Source organism: Camelus ferus, chromosome 33 (genome assembly GCF_009834535.1).
Source record: "Camelus ferus isolate YT-003-E chromosome 33, BCGSAC_Cfer_1.0, whole genome shotgun sequence".
Taxonomy (NCBI): domain Eukaryota; kingdom Metazoa; phylum Chordata; class Mammalia; order Artiodactyla; family Camelidae; genus Camelus; species Camelus ferus.
Genome location: NC_045728.1, coordinates 20347932 through 20368018, shown reverse-complemented (window position 1 = coordinate 20368018; position 20087 = coordinate 20347932). Strand labels below are relative to the sequence as shown.

At 39.8% G+C, this 20087-nt stretch overlaps 1 protein-coding gene across 2 annotated transcripts in view; it reads right to left on the bottom strand.

The window, feature by feature from the left end:
• Positions 1-20087, bottom strand: part of GUCY1A2 (guanylate cyclase 1 soluble subunit alpha 2) — a 255314-nt gene that overhangs the window by 216968 nt on the left and 18259 nt on the right. For both annotated transcript variants that reach the window (XM_032472717.1, XM_032472718.1), the window contains exons 2-3: positions 9504-9565; positions 143-264 (exon numbers count right to left, since the gene is read on the bottom strand). In XM_032472717.1, coding sequence (XP_032328608.1) covers positions 143-264; positions 9504-9565 — 184 coding nt within the window. The remainder of the gene's footprint in view (positions 1-142; positions 265-9503; positions 9566-20087) is intronic.

Sequence of the window (20087 nt, the reverse complement as noted above, 5' to 3'; positions counted from 1 at the left end):
GTTGAAATTAAATCACTTGAACACAAGGTCTTGTCATAGTCTCCAAATCTCTCCTTAGGAGAAAATGAAACACTTACCCTTTTTCTTTCCCCCCTTTCCCCTCATTCATTCTCTCAACCTTTTAAATATGCAGTTACTATACCGAGTACATTAGCAGTGCACTGCAGAATGCCTGAGACCTCTTCAGCGTCTTCTTTGTTGGAATGGTCTGCGTAGGAGCATCGGTTAGAGATATTGTAGAAATTCTTTTCTGCATCCCTGTAACTAAGAAGAAAACAAAATTAGCATACAGGGAAAATTTTAAAGCATCTGCGAATACAGATACACAAAAGCATAATCACATTTTAAAATAACTGAAGCTTTAAGACATAATTTCTGGCATAACCCACCATTAACATCAGCATGAGCAGTGCGGACCTGGAACTGGAAGCAATCATTAATAAGAAGCAACCAGAAAATACATCAGTTTGTAGAGCTAATGTTTCTTTATTTGAATGCTTTATAGCTGCTGGCAATTTGTTTCTATATGGAGTTTGCCTACAAGAAGAATTAACACAGCTAATTTGGTGCACTGGCACTAACTACATTGAAAGTAAATACATCTTCACCTCTGTCACAGCCAAGGCGACAGCAGTGTGGTGCGTGGGTAACAAATACGCAAATAAAGCGTTTGGGGTCCAACAGAACCCGTATCACAGGCCTGCCATTTGCTGTCTGTGAGACTTGGGGCAAGTAATCTAGTCCCTGTTAGTCTAACTTTCCTCCCCGTAACACGGAGATGTTCCCCCAGGGCTCTTGTGAGGACTGAAAGACAAGCTGCCTGTGTGGACGGGAACTTTCCAGGCGCCTCTGAATTAGCCAGGGCACCACAGCTGAAGACCGCGGGGCTCAAACGCGCCCCAGTCCCAAAGGAGCCGTCACTGCCACCGCTCACCACCGGCATACAGCGGCGACGGAATGGGGAAGACCTGATAAGAAATAATTGGAAGAGTGAATCAACCCACACACACATACAGACACACAGACACAGACACACACACACACACACACACACACGAAGGACTCTCGCTCCTCAGTGATACCCGCCGAGGTGGTGGAACCCCCGCTCACCCCTCTGTACCTGACCCGGTGGAGGACTCCAGAGAAAGTTATTAACAGGGAAAAGAGTGCCAGATTGGGAGTGGCCTGCCAAGGCAATGGAAATAACAGCAAAAATAAACAAATGGGATCTAATTAAAATTACAAGCTTTTGCACAACAAAGGAAACCATATACAAAAGGAAAAGACAGCCTACAGCCTGGGAGAAAGCACTTGCAAACAGTGCAACTGACAAGGGCTTACCCTCCAGAATATACAAACCGTCCCGCCATTCGGCAAGGCAAAAAAAATACGAGCTTCCCGTGGGTTAGGGAGGCGTCACTGAAGAGAGGTGAGCCTGGGCTGTCTCATCCTACTGCTTTCCCAGTCTAGAGGCTGCAGCCAGGGACAGGGACTCCACGAGAAAGACTGCGGAGTAAAGTCCACGTGACTAGGAGCCGGGGCGCTGCCGCAGTAGAGGCAGAGCCGTGCATATACCTCGCCGGGGGCATCACAGCCAAGAAAGAATTATCACCACCACCAGTGAACTAAACAAGGCTTCCAATATTTTACACTTTCTTGCTGCCTGATAAAACACATCAGGAGAGAAAGGGAACCAGAAAGGACTGGACAAGAGCAGAGAAGTAAAAAATCACATGATATCCCCCCTACACTGCATTCCAAGCTCCTCAAGCCAAGGGCTGACCCAGACGGAGAGGGACAGAAGAATGAGACTGGACACGAGACTGAAGGTCTGAACTGGTCAGAAGTGGACCTTAAACTCCCTGAAGTTTGGAAAACAGAGCAGTCTAGCCAACCTAGAATCAAAGAGGGCTCATCCCAGCATGTCTGAAGTGACTGGAGAGAGAAAATAAAAGGGTTTCATATTTGTACACCTCACTACGATCAGATTCCAATAAACCAGTTAAGCAAAATGCTTTACTACAGTTTCAAGGATGCAGGCATCACTCAGTAAAAGGTGGAATGGGAAGCACAGTTGCTAAACACAGACAAAATACAAGTTTATGCAAGCTCTAACATTTTAATCAGAGTGACTTTAAATATTTTTTCTCACAGCCTCAATTTTCTCACCTGTAGAAATAAACTTAATATAATGATCCTATTAAATAAATTGTTAGTATTAAATAAAATAACAGATATAAAGTACCCAGTATATTACTTCAAAAACAGAGAGCAACCAATAGATAACTAGCTTTCATCTTATTTACTGTTTTTATTCAGAAAAAGACATGGAAACAACCTAAATGTCCATTGACAGATGACTGGATAAAGAAGTTGTGGTATATTTATACAATGGAATACTATGCAGCCATAAAAACCAACAACATAACGCCATTTGCAGCAACATGGATGTCCCTGGAGAATGTCATTCTAAGTGAAGTAAGCCAGAAAGAGAAAGAAAAATACTATATGATATCACTCATATGCAGAATCTAAAAAAAAAAGACAAAATGAACTTATTTATAAAACAGAAACAGACTCACAGACATAGAAAACAAACTTATGGTTACAAGGGGGGAAGGGGGTAGGAAGGGATAAATTGAGAATTTGAGATTTGCAGATACTGACTACTATATATATAAAATAGATAAACAACAAGTTTATACTATATAGCACAGGAAACTATATTCAATATCTTGTAGTAACTTACAGTGAAAAAGAATATGAATAAACGAATATATGTATGTTCATATATGACTGAAGCACTGTGCTGTGCACCAGAAATTGACAACATTGTACACTGTGTCAATATATACATACAAAAGAAGAAAAAGTTAAAAAATTGATATTCTATGTAAATGTATCAAAAAGAAGCTAGATCACTTCTTAGATAAAATAATTTAAAGCCACAAAATCTGACCATGAGACCATGAAGTAATATCATTGAAGTCTGTTTCCCAGAATAATCAGGGCTAACCCACTTCTAATTTCCCTTCTAATGTTCTATGGAAATTATTCTAGCTATTCAATTGTCAAAAAAAAAAAAAAAAGAGAGAGAGAGAGAACAGAAGGTTGGCTGTATAAAACAAACACAGGGCGCACGGTGATAATTGGAGTCATAGTTTAATCTGAGATGCCTATAGGAAATGGTGTCCCAGGCCAATATGAGGTTGGTGGCAGTCCTACCTGTGATATTAGCACAAGGATGCTTATTCTGGCAGAAGTATAAAATGAATGGCATGATTCTGAAAATATATTTATTTATACTGTGGTGGTTAAGATATATAACAAATAAAAATTATATCTCAGAAAGATTTTCATGTGTTATCCAAATCCAAGTTTTAAAGAAACCCCTACTTTGTCTTCACTACGATAGTAATCTGGGTTTTTTGACCTAGAGACCAGTAGGAGTCATGTAGTATAAACAGCAGTGAGAGCAGTTGGGTTAGGCATTCTAGAGGAAGAAATTAAGATTTAAAAAAAATCCAAATTCTCTGCAAGAAGAAAACTGTAGCTGGAATGTGAACTGGATATGTTTAGTTTCTGATGCTAAATAACTGATTCCAAACTTTTAAAGGCTCCAGGAAGACAGTTAAAGCACACAGCAAGAGGATGCAGGGAAAGACAACAAAAATTGAGGACGAAGAGTCAGATACAATAGTGGTAATAATGATTCAACAGACGTATTGATTCCCTTTGTGTACCAAGCACTGCACTGCTTTATGTGATTACATGACTTACCACGTTATTATAATTAATCTTTCATTTGAACTTCACCCCTATCCTGCTATTATTCTCATTTTTTTAAATGAGAAAACTGAGACTCGGGGAGATTAAGGAATCTGTCCATGATCATTCAAAGGTACAACCTGACTTTAAATCTAGTAAATCTGGCATGTCTACTTCCAAAGCACATTTTCTCAGTCCCTTGCTCTGTACTACACAGTAAAGATGCAGAGAGAAGGGCCCAAGGTAACAGCAGGAAGGACATCACAAAAATTGTCCTCGTAAACTGGATTTTCCCCAGTTCTGCATTCCTTTTAATTCCTAAGGTAAACACTGCCCATCTCTTACTTATCCATTTTGCTTCTCACTATTCTTCCCCACTCCCACACCCCAATACTGCTCCCCAAACTAGTCCATTTCCTAAAACCTTGAGTTAAAGAGAGACTAACATAAAGACATACACTTCAATGCCTTCTTTCCTCACTTGGGGTTGAGGGAAGAAGCCTGTGCTACATAAACAAGAAGCTATCCAAGTGAAATGCATATGTAGAGTTTATATAGAAAACAGAGTCAATCTGACATATTGAGGTAGAACATGAAGCATAAATGAAAACAGGGCACCATAAATCTCCTAGAACAGAACACAGGCAAAACATTCTCTGGCATAAATCATAGCAATGTTCTCCTAGGTCAGTCTACCAAGGCAATAGAAATAAAAGCAAAAATAAACAAACGGGATCTAATTAAACTTACAAGCTTTTGCACAACAAAGGAAACCATATATAAAAGGAAAAGACAACCCACAGCCTGGGAGAAAACACTTGCAAACAATGCAACTGACAAGGGCTTACCCTCCAGAATATACAAACAGCTCATACAATTCAATAACAAAAAACCCAAACAACCCAATCCAAAAAATGCGCAGAAGACCTAAATAGACATTTCTCCAATGAAGACATGCTGATGACCGATAGGCACGTAAAAAGATGCTCAATAGAACTAATTGTCAGAGAAACATAAACCAAAATTACAATGAGGTTATCACCTCACACCAGTCAGAATGGCCATCATTAAGAAGTCCACAAATAAAAAATGCTGGAGAGAGTGTGGGAAAAAAGGAACCCTCCTACCCTGTTGGTAGGAATGTAATTTGGTGTAGCCATTATGGAAAATAGTAGGGGGATTCCTTAAAAAACTAAAAATAGGCTTACCATATGGTCCAGTAATCCTACTCCTGGGCATATATCCAGAGAAAACTCTAATTAGAAAAGAATTATGCACTCTTATGTTTATAGCAGCACTGTCTACAATAGCCGAGACATGGAAGCAACCTAAATGCCCATCAACAGATGAATGGATAAAGAAATTATGGTATATATACAAGGGAATACTACTCAGCTTTAAAAAAAAGAATGACATAATGCCATTTGCAGCAACATGTATGGACCAAGAGATTATCACACTAAGTGAAGTAAGTCAGACAGAGAAAGACAAATACCATATGAAATCACCGACATGTGAAATCTAAAAAAAGACATAAATTTATTTACAAAACTGAAACAGACTCACAGACATATAAAACAAACTTAACGGTTACCACAGGGGAAAATGGGAGGAAGGATAAATTAGAAGTTTGGGATTAACAGATACAAACTACTATATACAGAATAGATAAACAGGGTCCTACTATATAGCACAGGGAACTATATTCAGTAGCTTGTAATAACCTGTAATGAAAAAGAATATGAAAAAATATACAAATATACATATAACTGAATCACTATGCTATACACCAGAAACTAACTTAACATTGTAAATCAACTATACTTTAGTAAAAAAAAAGCATAAATGGAAAACTATGCAAATAAATCAGTATAATTTATGCCATAAAGAGAAGGTTTCTGATTATTAGAACTATAGATTTTAGAACTATAATGGACCCTAAAAATTATTATTTTAACCTGTCAATTTATACCCTCCTCTCAAGCATAATTTACGCTTTTATCCCCTATCTACATACCTCTGTGTACATTCCTCTAGGTACAACTTACTCATTTATTCACACTCCTTCCCTCCTAAAAAATTGCTAGTCCTTCCTTGCATTTGCAAAGGCACAGTAATATAGAAGTAAACAAGATAAACAACCAAGTAAGAATATAAACAAGATAATATAAGCTAATAATAAGCACCATGAAAAGAGGTAATAGAGACCAATGTAATAGAAAATGATTGGGGTTATAGGAGGTAGAAGATTGAGGGCTGCTTTAGGTTGGGTGTCATTTCTTCCTGAAGATGTAACGTTTAAACAAAGACTTAAATGTATAAAAAAAAAAAATCCATGCAAACACCTGGGGACACCACTCCAGGAATACGGAATAGCACATGCAAAATCCTTGAGGCTCAGCAAGCTTGGTGCAGTTGAGAGACCAAGAAGGCGGGAGCGGCTGGAGTGGAGTGCAAAGGGGAGAGTGGAACAGGATGAAATCAGAGGTAAGCAGGGGCCAGAGCACAGGAAGAGCTCAGACTTGATTCTGTCACAGGCAGTTATTATACAGTTTAAAGGGGAGATTTCCAACTGCGATCCGTGGACCAGCAGCATCAGCATTACCTGGGAACTCGTTAGAAATGCCAGTCCTCGAGCACCACCTGGACATACCTGATCAGAAACTTTGGGGAACAGGGGCCAGCAATCTGTGTTTTAACAAGCCTGCCAGGTGATTCTGACACACATTATCATTTGAGAACCATTGGTTTAGAGTAAGAAAGGGCCATGATTTTTTTTTTTTAATCACTTTGCTGTGGTGAAACATAATGCTAAGGGACAAGGAGCAGAGGCCAGAAAGCTGGATCAGAATCTCCAGCTGGGAGACAATGGTGACAGTGGGGATGAAGAAGTGAAGATTGATCACATTGCATGAATAAATTACATAAGCACTTATTTTCCCAACTTGAATGATTTCTATTAATAAATAAATGAACAAGTGAATGGAAATTGAGGAGCAGGACAAATGTTGATAAAGTTGCTGAAGTACCGAGAGGCTATCTTACTTCCTAACAAGAGGCTCCATCACTGCTCCCTCCCAGTCCTCCATCTGTCTGATCCCTTGAACAGCTGCTCCCTGCATTCAAGTCTAGGTCTTAGATACTGAAGAAGCCTCAGAGAGTTTCTATGGGCTGCTGGTATAAGAACTCACCAAGGAGCAGGACTACACAGTCCTGGAGCTCCAATACGTAAGTCAGGTCCAAGGGCGGAGTGACACAACCAAGAAGGGGGGGATGGGAAAGTTAGCGGCCCGAGGCTGAATTAAGAAATTAGAAAGAGAAGGGCTAGCTCCTCCCCTCTGTTATCCATCCTGATTCAACATCCCAACCCAAGGCCCCTAAAGGCTGAATTACCTCCAGACAAGCCTTAGGCAAAACCCAATTTCCAGGATCAGAAAGCATCTCTTTCCCGCCCTCACCTCCCCAGAAATATGTACACTATACTTGCCAGCACTTATCCTCAATTGCCTGGAATCCCTTTAACTGTAAGAAACACATTCCTTTTCACAGTTAGAAATAAAATTGTGTTTTCTTAAGAGGAACAACACATGCAAGTAAAGACAATTTAATCCAAGTGTTAGTGATAATAAATGCTCTCCTTTTTCAGCAGTGAAAAAAGAAACTGTAAGCAGAAAGACGGAGTCTAAAAGGCAAAAAGGAAGCTGGACAGGGAAACGACGGCCCTTTTGTCTTCATCAGCATGAGCACAAATAAGACACTGAGCAAAGGGACTTCAAGGCCTCAGAAGGTAGCCAAAACCCAAGCAAAAACATTCTGCTCCTAAGTCGACTTAGAACCAGTAAGACATTGAGACACCTCTTTATATGAAAGTCTCATACCCGGTCTGTTTTTTAAATACTGTGTCCGCCATAGACAGAACTAGGGAGAGATCACTTAGGCAACGAGCAAAGAATTACCGTGGGCTATGTCCGCACAGGTTGAGAGGAAAGGAGAGCTGCGAAAGTTATTTAGATAAAAGAGAGCTCCATCTTACTAATGAAAAAAACAACGTTCTGCTGATTAGAGTAACACAATTCAGTTATCTGTTTTGATCACATTGGTAAGATCCCCACACAGATTTGCCATAGCTTAGTTCACCAACAAGACTATTTAATCAGTTATTATTTGATTTCAAAATGGAGAGGCATTCGTAATTCCAGAAGATGATCTGCATTTGATTACTGGTATTGTCATCAAAATACTAACCACAATGATGATGATAAATGTAAGAGCAGACAAGTATGTCGTGTTTACCACATACCAGGAACTCTTCTAAATACATTGACTAATTTAATCCAAACGTATTTTGAAAGCAGCAAATCCACTGAGAGTGATTTTTATTTTAGAGGATGTGGAGAAAGATTAATTTGACATTATTTATCTCCGTTAAAATAAACTATTTAAAATCATGAATAGCCTCAAATTAAAAGCCATCTCAGGAGTTTAAATAATATTTTTTTCCTAGTCTGTACTCTTGAGGATTGATAGGACAAAGCTGCAAAGCAATTCCCTTTGAAATGACAGTTAAGATGATCATCAAGCAGTTAAAGTATATGGCACTTTACTAGGTACCAAGATTATTCTTCCACTAAGTTTTCTTCCCTTCTGTTCTGTAAGAACAAAAGAAAACAAAAGCATGCTATATCCTAATAGCCAAAAAGACGTTCTCGATCCCGTCAATGATAATCACCCGTACATGTTAAACGACCCCCCCATAGCATTTCAAGAGGTATCAGGGTTTGAATCTTGACTCCTCAGAAGTTCTTAAAAGCCTACAAAGATAAGCAGCTATAGTATAGCATTGTACATTTACTTTAACTGTAATGTAGCTAGACTGCATCAGAAAATGAATTTAGGCTTTTGTACTTACCAACTGCTCGCTGTCATAGCCAATTAAAGATAAACCTTACACTTACTAGGAGCTTTCTGTTTACAAGACACTGTCATTAAATATATCTCATTTAATAATTTTTGATTTAGTTAGTACCATCATCATCAGCCTTTAAAAGAGATAAAGTTCCTTAAAGGTTCTATGTGCTGATAAGGCCTTGAATTCCAGTCTTCTGACCTCAAGTCTTCTTACTACACCACACCACAACCACTTCAAGAAATGGGGAATGATTTAAAAAAACAGGTAGCATACAGGCTCTAACGAAGCCAGCACCTCTCACTGAACTGTGTTAAGCTTGTAGTGATTTTTTCAATGTTTTTTTATTGAAGTGTAGTCAGCTTACAATGTTGTGTCTATTTCTGGTGTACAGCACAACGCTTCAGTCATACAGGAACATACATATATTCATTTTCATATTCTTTTTAACCAAGCTGCTAGTGATTTTGATTCAACTTTACTGAAGGATTCTAAAAATCCCATTTAAAGCCTCTCAGTTGGTACCAACAAACCTTAACCATCTTACCAAGCCAAAATACGAGATTCCATGGATGAAAATGAGAGGGTGAGAACGAAAGAAAAAAAAATGGAAAGCAATAGCAAAAGGGATTTTATTTAAAAGGACTCAACACAAATAAGGCAAAGGAAACCACTCCATGGGCCCCTGTGAGCCCCACTCCACACCAAGAGCTCAGCCACTACGAAATAAGGTTGACTTGAGTGGCAGAAAACCGTATGCTCAACAGCTATGTTTGAGTAATTATCTTTAATTTGTCCCCAATACTAACCAAAATCCATTTTTACTTACCCAGTAATTTGGTGCTCATAATACTGCAATGTCCTCTTGAGAGTGTGCTGTATCATCTCGGGCTACAGAAGAATAATAATAATAAAAATACATTATCAGCAAATCAGTGTCATTCCTGTTCCGAGTATCCTAGACAGATACGAAGCTTCTGATTCAGCTCATAAGTGTTTTCACTTTACAATATTAACCCATTATGCATTTTGCCATGTGTTTTCCCCACAGGAACTGAGCAATTACCCAGAATTTCCCAATTCCCAGTATGATAGCATCTCCTAGCCATATTTTCCCCAATATTAAGTTCGATAAAATACTCCCTGGCTGCCTGCAATAAACCTAGACACCGGGGGCAGTGGAGAGGGGTGTGCTAGAGAAGATGAGTAATGCCAGGTCAGACTTCCTCAAGACTTTACAAGCAAGGGTTCAAGAGCCTCCTGGAAAGATCACAGGGTTTGGGGCAAGAAACGGGATCTGCAGCAAATACATAAGCAGCTCATAACTGAATTTTATAATCCTCTCCGCTCCATGACAGCTGAAGATAGAGTTTCTTGACCCTAGACCCAGAATTATTCCAGACTTATTTATGCAATAGAGCCTCAATCAGACCTAGGGAGGCATGAAACTGACACCAAGATCTTAGAACACAGATTTTAGTAACAAATTATGATAAGAACTAAATTCTCAGTGGCAAGACTATGCATTTTTAAATAATAAAAACTTCTAGTCAATAAAGCAGAAAAAAAAAAGCTTATCAAAATATTGATTTAGGATAGCCCAGGATGAATTTGAGGGGTTTACAATGACTCTGTTAACACGGACCCTTCCAGATGGGAGGACAGCATGGTAGTCTGGTAATCTCGTGGGCTGCCACTAACCACACAAACCTAGGCAAACCTAAAAAGGTAATCCACAGAAGGGATCTAGCACAGTGCTGGTACCTAAGAAGCAGTTAATATGTATCGGTTTGTTTCCCATCCATAACCTTTCAAAGGGATTGTCTTAAAGGTGTACAATTTAAAGGCGACTACAGAGGTAGTTGTCAGAGCTCACATGAACCCCTTCCATGTTTACCTCTCCATGAAACCATCCAGGACAGATGTGACGATCTCCCCACCTAGTACTCAAAGTCTCAGCATCCTCCTTGGTAGGAGATGGTTACTTTAAAGCCTGAGGAGCGTGAGCATCAATTAAACCGAGGGCCCGCACTGAGATCCGTTCTACACTACCATCCAGGAGACCATCTTCACTGAGCAAACCTAACAGCTCAGACATATCCTTCACTTTAGCCCAGCCATTTCAGAAATTAACTTTAGGAGGAATCAGCCTCCAGATGTTCGAACAAAGAGGTACAGGACAACTTCTTTCAATAGCTGCCTTTCATTTTATAGTAGGTTAAAAAGATAAACATGAGGCCTCAAACTGGCCCGGACATTTCTCCTCATCAGGATAGAATCAGAAAGCAGAGAAACATACCTAGGAAAGAAAAATCACTCCTGCCCCAAGAAGTAATGAGGCTGTTGAGAAAATCTGAAGAGGGTGAAGCACACAAAGCAATCCTCAGGAACGTGAAAAGTATGCTTTAAAAACCCAACCCACGGCCAACCTAAACCAAGTCACTGTCAGTCACTTGGCTCAGCATCCCCGGGATCTGGGCCTCTTGCAGGGGTTTGGCGGTTCCTGAGCTAAGATAACTTTTTCTCTTTGGCAACATGCCCTAAAAGCAGTGAATATCCACAGGGGATTATCCTTCCAATGACCTCTGGTCACAAAACATGGAACCGAAAGCAGGAACTAGAGCGCACAGGGCCAGTTAAGCCTAGCGTGACCTCATTTGTACCAAAGGACATTTTTTTCCCTGTCCCAGGAATTTCCCAGTCATTAAAAAGCACATGTTTGTGAAAGGAGTTAAGCCTTTTAAAGAACTGATTTGTGTGTGTGTGTGTGTGTAGCAATTACTTTTAGTCACCAGTAGGAATTACATTATAGTTTCCAAATACATTAAAAGGAAAATGTTCCCTGGGCACATTCAACAAAGCTTCAACTTCGTAAAGATTTACACACTTCCCATGGCTTGCCAAAGCCAGTGGGCACACTCTGGTGGTCTATCTGCACGGAGGTTGACTGCAGAGTATCCCCTGGTCTTCAGAAGGCCAGGGCTGAATTCAACGCAGACCTGACGCCTCAGAATATCTTACTACCACAGATTCACTCCAATCTTCTTCAGAGTTTGCTTAATTCTGACACATCTTCACATAATCTCAGTCTCTCTGACAGTAACAAAAAGCAAAAGGTGAAGACCTGCACGTGGGCTAGAGCCTTTGGAAGGGGTGCCTTCTGCCCTGAAGGTTTGTAGGGTCCATTTACTAAACGTCCACATATGCCAGTGACGCCAGTCAGTGTGGATCAGTGGGGAAGCAAGGGCTCTGAACACGTGCACATTGTTCTCCTCTTTTGAGGAATGCAACTCCTTACGAGTTCCATCCAGCCTCCCACAGGCCAAAATCTCATTCCTCTTATCTGTATCTATCTTGCCTTTAACAGGTTTAGAAATATGATTTAGAAAAGAGGACTTAAGATCAAACTGAGTTCAAAATCCAACTCTGACTCACCAGTTAGATGACCTTGGGCAGTTTACTTAAGCTATCTGAAATGATTCCTTATGTATACATTACTTTTATGGGAATTAATGGAAATAAATCCGACTCTCTGGTACATAGTAGGTGCATGATAAATGACAGTTCTGACTATACTCAGCTGACAAACATGGCTCCTACTTTCCAGAGTCTCAAAACCTAGTGGAGGAGCACACGGTAGATGTGAGAACACCCACCCCACAAGTGTAACATTTAAAGATTCTCATCACCTAAAAATTACCAGCAGACCCACCACTAATACTGACAATGAGAAGATGGTGCCTGTTCCAGTAGACAGAGGGGAAACAGGAAAATGGTAGCTGAATTTATAAATATTTCCAGTGAAACCTTCAGATCAGTCCACAGAGATGGGAACAAAAGCAGATCTCTCAAAATTAAGACTGAAAATCGACCTAAAGCCAGGCCTGTATGTGGGAAGGACGTCGACGTGCCCAAGCTAAGATCAGGACCTCAGGCGTCATGCTTTACAGCTACCAAGAAACAAGCCACGAACTCCCTTCCCAGCACGTGAAGAACGCGCAACAGGAGAGCTGGGTGCTCTAATACTTTCATAACCATTCGCTAGGGGATCTGAGAGACAAGGGTTGGGAAGGAGACAAAAATCCATGTGCACAAAAAAAGAAAATCAAAGAGATCTGTAATTTCTTCTCTGCTTCCCCAATCTAAGACAGAGATAGTGGCTTTCTATCATCCCTACTCCATGCACACAAAAGTAACGGATAGGAAGACAGCTGGAAAGAGAAAGCCATCTGCGTCCAGCACATGTATTGTCTGGGGCTCAAACAGGAAGTGCCCGGAAGCTTCCATTGTGTGGCAGCAAGAAGTCATCTTCATCTCCAGTCTCATTAACAGCTCCACGCCACTGGGTCAGCACTGACTGACCCCCACAGACTAAATGTTATGCTCATGAAAAGTCATGGGATCCAAACAGCCAACCATTAAACAGTCCCAGCAGAGCCAGAGAAGTGAGCCCTGGGCAGTGGGAGGACGCAGCCCCCAGCAACTGGCCCTGCAAGCTGAGGCAGCCCTGCAGCGGCCCCCACGCAGTCCCTGCTCTGGTCACCTGCACCAGGTGGCCCGGGGGTCAGGCAGGAGGCGGCGGGTCAGGACATGCATTTGTGTGTGTGTGTGTGTTGTGATGAAATTTAGTTGTCATTGAACCAAGTGCTTGTTCGTCTCAATTTTACATAAAGAAGTTGCGGCTCAGACGGATTAAGCAAGTACCCCAAGATCACACAGCTAGTAAGTGAACGAGTCACTGCAAGCCAGGCTGGCTTCAAAGTGCGCCCTCTTTCTACTAGGTGCCGTGAGAGTCCCACTCACCTTTGACATTTTGTGATTCTACATATGTTTAAAATATATACAGCCTTTATCACGCTCAAAACAAGTAAAAATCCACAGATAATTTAAAAACAAACTTCTCATTTCTGCTTTATGACACATACCCATAAGCTACAGAATTAACGGGAACAATAAGTCTGCCTTTAAAGAAACATCCATAAATAGCCATGTCTTTTTATTTACTTAAGTATGAGAAAATTATATTTCAGGGTCAGAAACTAAACGACATGGATATATATTTAATTACTATTGCTCTAGACCAGTGGTTTACAACTCTGTCTACACATTAAAAATCCCAAGGAGCTTTTTAAAAATACAAATGCCTGAGTGCCACTCCCGAATTTGCCAATACAACTAGAGGAGACCCATTTGCTTCTGTTGTTACTCAGGGTTGAAAATCTTTCCTTTAAGGTGTAAATGTGATTATCAAGACCAATACTCTTTTGCAGTTGCCTGAGTAAGTCGTCATTCATGAGAGTAGTTTCTTTATTTCAGATGGTGTTCAGAAGGAGTCCTACCTTGATTTCCTAAAAAACTTAATCCTCGATCCTTACTAAGGTACCTGATTGTATAAGTGAGCTTCCCTAATTTATATAAGATGGTCTGAATCACTAAAGGTAGAATTTGGGTAAATAGGCTTATCAGTGAGAGAGAAATTGGGGAGCACGGAACCTTTTCATCATCCCCCAAATCACAACCCAAAGATCTCCACTTTCCTCATAAGAGCATTTTGCTTGCAAGGACATAATATACCAAATTTCTTCATTTAAAATGATCAAATCCTAATGTTAGATACTTATCTTTATGGCTAGGCCTGTGGACACCAGTGGATCAAATTTTATGACTGGTATTTTTAATAAAATAAGTCAAAATAATGTCACTTCAAATAACCAGCTTAACTACTTCTGAAAGATGTGTAATTGTAGTAATCATCGATCTTGCTAAAGATTCAGGCATAATATTAATTTTCCCAGCCTCTGACTAAACTTACTATATATAAACCAAACCAAACCAAACCAAACCAAAACAAAACAAAACAAAACAAAACAAAAAAAAAAAAAACCCACTGCAAATTAAATATAGAACTTTGAGTCAGGACCTCTGTATTTCAAGCCCAGCTGTGCTACTGACCTTTATTAAATAAAATTAGCCAAAATCTCTTCACCTGGGAGTACGAAATCTTGGGGGAAAAAGAAGCCTCTATTTTCCCATCCGAAAAACACATAGAAGAAGTTCATAGTTCTCAAGGTCATTTTGAAGTACAGCATTGCAAAGTTAAGCACTTGTAAACAGAGGGTCAGAATGTACCAGTGATTAAACCACCTTTCAGGAACCTTGGAATACCATCTGTGAACTACCACAGTAATTTGCTAAACGAAACTGGTAGTCCAATCAATTACAAAAGACAAAAATGATAATAAAAGAAAAAAATAAATAAAAGTTGGAGATGCATTAGAATATGTAGTTCTGTACACACTGGTTGAACATCTCCATGATTTAACCCAGTCTGCACTTTATTCTCCTTGGGTGAACACAGGTACACATCTGGCCTCATGAAAGCTTAGGCTGAAGGCTGCCATTATGCTAACTGACCCATAAAGGGATTCAAACTGATAATCTTGGTCCTATTAGAAGTATGTTTTAATTGGCAAAGCATGATGTTCATTATCATTTAATTATTGATTTTAACTGAATATACTTAATGTATAATCAATGTGATAATTAAGCCTTTTTACGTGAAGTATGTTGGCTTTCCAAGTATTTTCCCCTTTGTTATTTTTAATGCCTTTCCAAAACAGCCACTGAATTTCAATTTGACAAGACCTAATACCATCACTACTGATTTAATCTGAAAACACACATTCCTTGAACTAAAGTGGATCCAAGGGTTATTTATTAGTTCTCCTCCTCAGACAAGAGCACGTTTAAGTAATCCAAGAATTTCTGTTTTCAATGAACTCCGGAAAATACCACCACCACCTTCAGCTTGTTAAACACTTCACAGTTTAAAATCACTTTCTTTTTCTTCATCTCATTGTACATTCACAACCACCTCATAAGTCTCAGGTATAACTATCCACATTTTACAGATGAAAATACTGAGATTCAGAGAGGTCAGAACACGTTGCCTCAGCTACAAGCTGGGAAGAGCCATCAGCTAGACAAGGACCCAGGTCTCTCATCCTTTTTCTCCCATAAGCCACCGCCTCCGTTGGAAATTTATCTCACTGGTGACGATTAGGAACTTACTCTATGTAATAATTTATATTTCCTTATTTCCTTTTATTTTTTCTGTAGCAGATATGAAAACAACGTTGAAAATTGTTTTCCCAAATTTGTAAATGTTTTTTGTTATTTAAACAGTTCTGGTATTATCATTAACTTCTTAATAGGGAAATTTCGGGAGAAATGATCTTCCCTGGTCACCATGTGGGCCAACGTGGCTGTCTGAATAAACCTCCTGACTGTGACACAAGAGGTAAGGCTTCCGGACATCTCGGGAAAACGGATACTGCTTCATTGCAAACCTTTGGAGAAACATGACTTTGGTCCTAAACCCTTAAACCAAACAGGACCCCACAGATGGCACAAGGCTGACTCCATCTACAAAGTGAAGTAAAAGTGAGTTTTCTGGATTCAACACTGTAATAGCAGTTGAGTGCCAATGTGTTGAGTGCTAAGCGTCAAAACACTTGGCCCAACGTGTTACATGCAACAGCTCATTTAATATTCACAAAAACCCATAAAAGAGGAAGAAGTATTATCCCAATTTTATAAATGTGAAAACTGAGCCCAGAGAAGTTACAGTCTTGCCCAGAGTCATTCAGGTAGTAAGGATCTAAGTCTGTGTAAGTGTCCTATCTATATCTGACTGCCTCCAGAAGCCAAGCTTTTAATCTGCTCCTCTAAACTGAAATACAGTGCTCCGCATTCACTAAGGCAGGAAACATTACAGTTGAAAGGGATAATTAAGTCTTAGCTAGATTGTATGATTTTGGATACAGCATTTATTTTTCTGAACGTCTATTTCCTTTATTATAAAATAGGGGAATTTTCAGCACCACTATTTCTCAGGGTTGGTGCAAGCTCAAAATGAAACAAGATTATAAACTATTATACATACATGTGCTGTATGTTAATTCTATGCAGAAAAATCTGTTGATGAGGAAGTAGTGAAACAATTGTTAAATGAACTAGACTGACCATGTCGAGCACCTAGCTCTGCTGCCAGGCATGCCTCACAGCCCAAAGATGCCAATTACGTGCTGCAAAGCTAATTAGTATCATTTCAACTCATGAGTACAGCAGTGGCCTTCATATTAGGAAGTAATTTCTAGCCTTTTAAAACATCTTTGCACGCTCCACTTGAGCAAGTCCCAAAACTCCCCTATTGTTTCCAGTACCTGGGAATTACTGTGACGTGTTTCCCAAGAAGGGCCTGGAAATAAGGGAGGGGATATTTCCGCCTGACAGGCCACTGAGCAACAGGTGAAGTTGGAGAGAACCACCCACAGGAAAGAGAAGAGGGGAACAGTTTAGGAAATACTATGTCTAATACTATTCAGGGGCACTTTGGCTTTCTATCATACTGAGAAAAATTATTCCGAAGGTAAGGAAAACTCTTCAACTATTTTAACTAAAATGGGAGCCTTACGAGTAAACGTGGGGCATCAGGTCTCATTGGCAAGCTCTTTCCTACAACCAGATAGATCCCTAAACTGGATTAAAGAATTGGGCATGAAATTCATTTTGCTTTGTCTCTAAATGGACTAAAGTAAATTTTTGATTATGTCTTGGCTCCACATGTGGCCCAAACAGGTAAGAAAGTGCTGACCATGCTGACTTTAAGCAAAAGGCCTCATTTTAGAATTATTGCTCACTGTAAGTAAGTAAACTGTCTTTCAGATGCCAACCACGGGCATTTCGTTTAGCCGGTCAGTGCCTAAGAGTCTGATTATTTCAGGATTCTGACAAGATCAAGTCCCTGGAGTGGGAAAGTTTCAGATGCTGAAACATACAGAAACCATCAAATACTACCCAGGGAGGGTCCTGCTCGGCGCTCCTGCTTCAGCCCCTCTTGGAAGATAAACTTCAACAAGGGTCTGAATATAATCAGATCTAGTGTTGACTATAATCTGATGATCTAAATGGATACAAAACTAGCTAGCTTACTAGGCAGATGTCTGGCAGGTAATGATTGCCATGTCATCAGTGTTTATAATGCACTACGTCCCTAAGCTAGGGGGACAGAATAATCACAGTTCATTCTGGAAAAAAAAATGCAGGATGAAGAATTCTAACACTGCATGATATGAAAAATCTTTCTTTTCATTTAACTCTGAGTACGTTTTTTAACCGAGGTATCACTCCATTATATAATATGTATTACATGGCTTCCTCATTCCTTCTAATAAATTATTTCACTGCACCAAGATGTGTATATGCATAGATTTTCACAATCTATGAAGAGAAATTTGTACGCTTACGAATGCAACTATTTCTATGATAATGACTGCATACTCAGAAATCAAATGACAAGTAATGTCATTGCTCTTCCCAGACACTGAAGCTGTTGGCAGTGAGGGTGGCTTCTTTCACTCTGTTTAGATCTGCCTCACCCATGGGAGCCTGGAAACATACAAACATGACAGTGGACAGGCAACCTAGGTCAGCCTAGAGGCAGAGCCCTGACAAAGAAAGAGCCCTTTGTCATTTCTAACACAGATCTGTGTTGGATGAACTCATAGCACAGTCAAGAACTAAATTCGTGATAGGAGGTAAGGTTCAAGAAAACCAACAGGAAGTTGCTATCAGCCACTCCTTAGCAGTCACAAAGTAGGGAACCCACAAGAAGCGAAACAGGGAGTCCATGCTGAACACTATTGCATATTACCAAACTGAAGATGGAGCGATTCACGGACACTTGGAAAGACACGGTGAGAAGAGCTTAGGACCTGAAACAGGAAAAATGGGCACTAAAATAGGTGATTATGAGCTTCTTGACTTTAGGCAAGTAACTGCTCCCCTCTGAGCTTTGGTTTCTTCACCCTTCAATTGAGCCTAATAATGACCCTTGCCCTGGCTGTCTCATACATTTCCTGAGTGAATCGGGGTGAGAAAATGAGCGTTAAAAACAAAGGTTTGTAAGCTCTATGCAGGTATCACATATGAAAAGCATCGGCTTATCACTCCCTCCTGGCCCTGAAGTGGGGAAAACCCAGCGGGAAGAAAATGGTGTCACTGATACCTCGTGTTCTTCGCTATTTACTCTCATTGGAACCAAAATGTTATCTGTGTAGATGTCTTAGCCATTTGTTTCGTCTCACTACCTAATAGAAAATTAGTAACTGGGAGAAGGGGCCAGAGAGTAAAAGCATGTGAGTAAGAACAGTTTCCTACAGAAGAGGGGAAATGTTTCTGGAACAGTATTGTTTTTTCCAAATTCTTTCTAGAATGCTACATGCATTTTAAATATCTTGCTCTGGCATTCAGCTTTACAAATATCAGTCAAGTGTTGACCCACACAAGTCATGCACACATAATCATACCAGAGAATTTTAAAGATATAATACTCAGGGACTAGGTATTAACTGGATATCATTCACTATTACCCAGTTTTAAAAAAAAATTTTAATTTCCTTGCACATATAAGGGCTCTTAATCGGAATCCCCAAGGCAAATACAGTGCAGGGTCATCCATGATTGGCGTAACACATATTAATCCATAAGCTATTCACTCAGGAGGCAACATCTCTGGAATCTCTATGCATCACAAAATATAGTAACATCAGCCCTGTTTAGTCCTATGGGCCTTATTTAACATGAACCTTAAAGTAGCAGTAATAGTTCTTAAACATAACAGAAGTTAGCCATAAGCTTATAAAATTAGAAGTATAATGTCACATAATCAAAGGAGCTATATATTATTATTTTGTTTTTGTCTACCAGTATATCTACACCATTCATAGACCAAGAATGTTACCTGATTTACTGTGCCTACAGAGTTCTTCACACATCTGTGTGAGAGGGACCCAGACATGCCCACTTCTGCATGGTCGTCAGTGTAGGTCAGAGCCTTGTGGGGTCAGACACCAGATTTGATTTTAGGAACATGGAAAAGCTATCTCCTCCCCCCCATTCCCCCAATGTTCCCCACAAAACATACTTTTCACTCCTGCATTAATTAATTAATAATTTAACATAAGGCATTTAAAATGCACACAGTCTAATCTGTCTGGTGGGAGAGACTCATAGCAGATTTTTTGTGACATGAGGTTTTGATATAGGAATCAAGAAAGATAGACAGAGATAGAGGGGGGAGAGAGACAGAGACAGAGAGACACCGAGAATAGGGACTATCAAAAAGAAATGCTTCTCTTTACGTTTTCTCAAACTTAGCCCACAGTATATCAAAGTTTACACTAGTATAAAATGCCAAGGCAGAAACTGTGACATGCTCGACTTTGGTTCTATTAGTTACTCTGGAAGAGCAAAATAATAAATTTTGCTATTTTAGGTTTTTAAGATGTTTCCAGGCAGGTACAACTTGATTTGACTATAGATCACATAAAAGTGGCTGAATACCTTATCT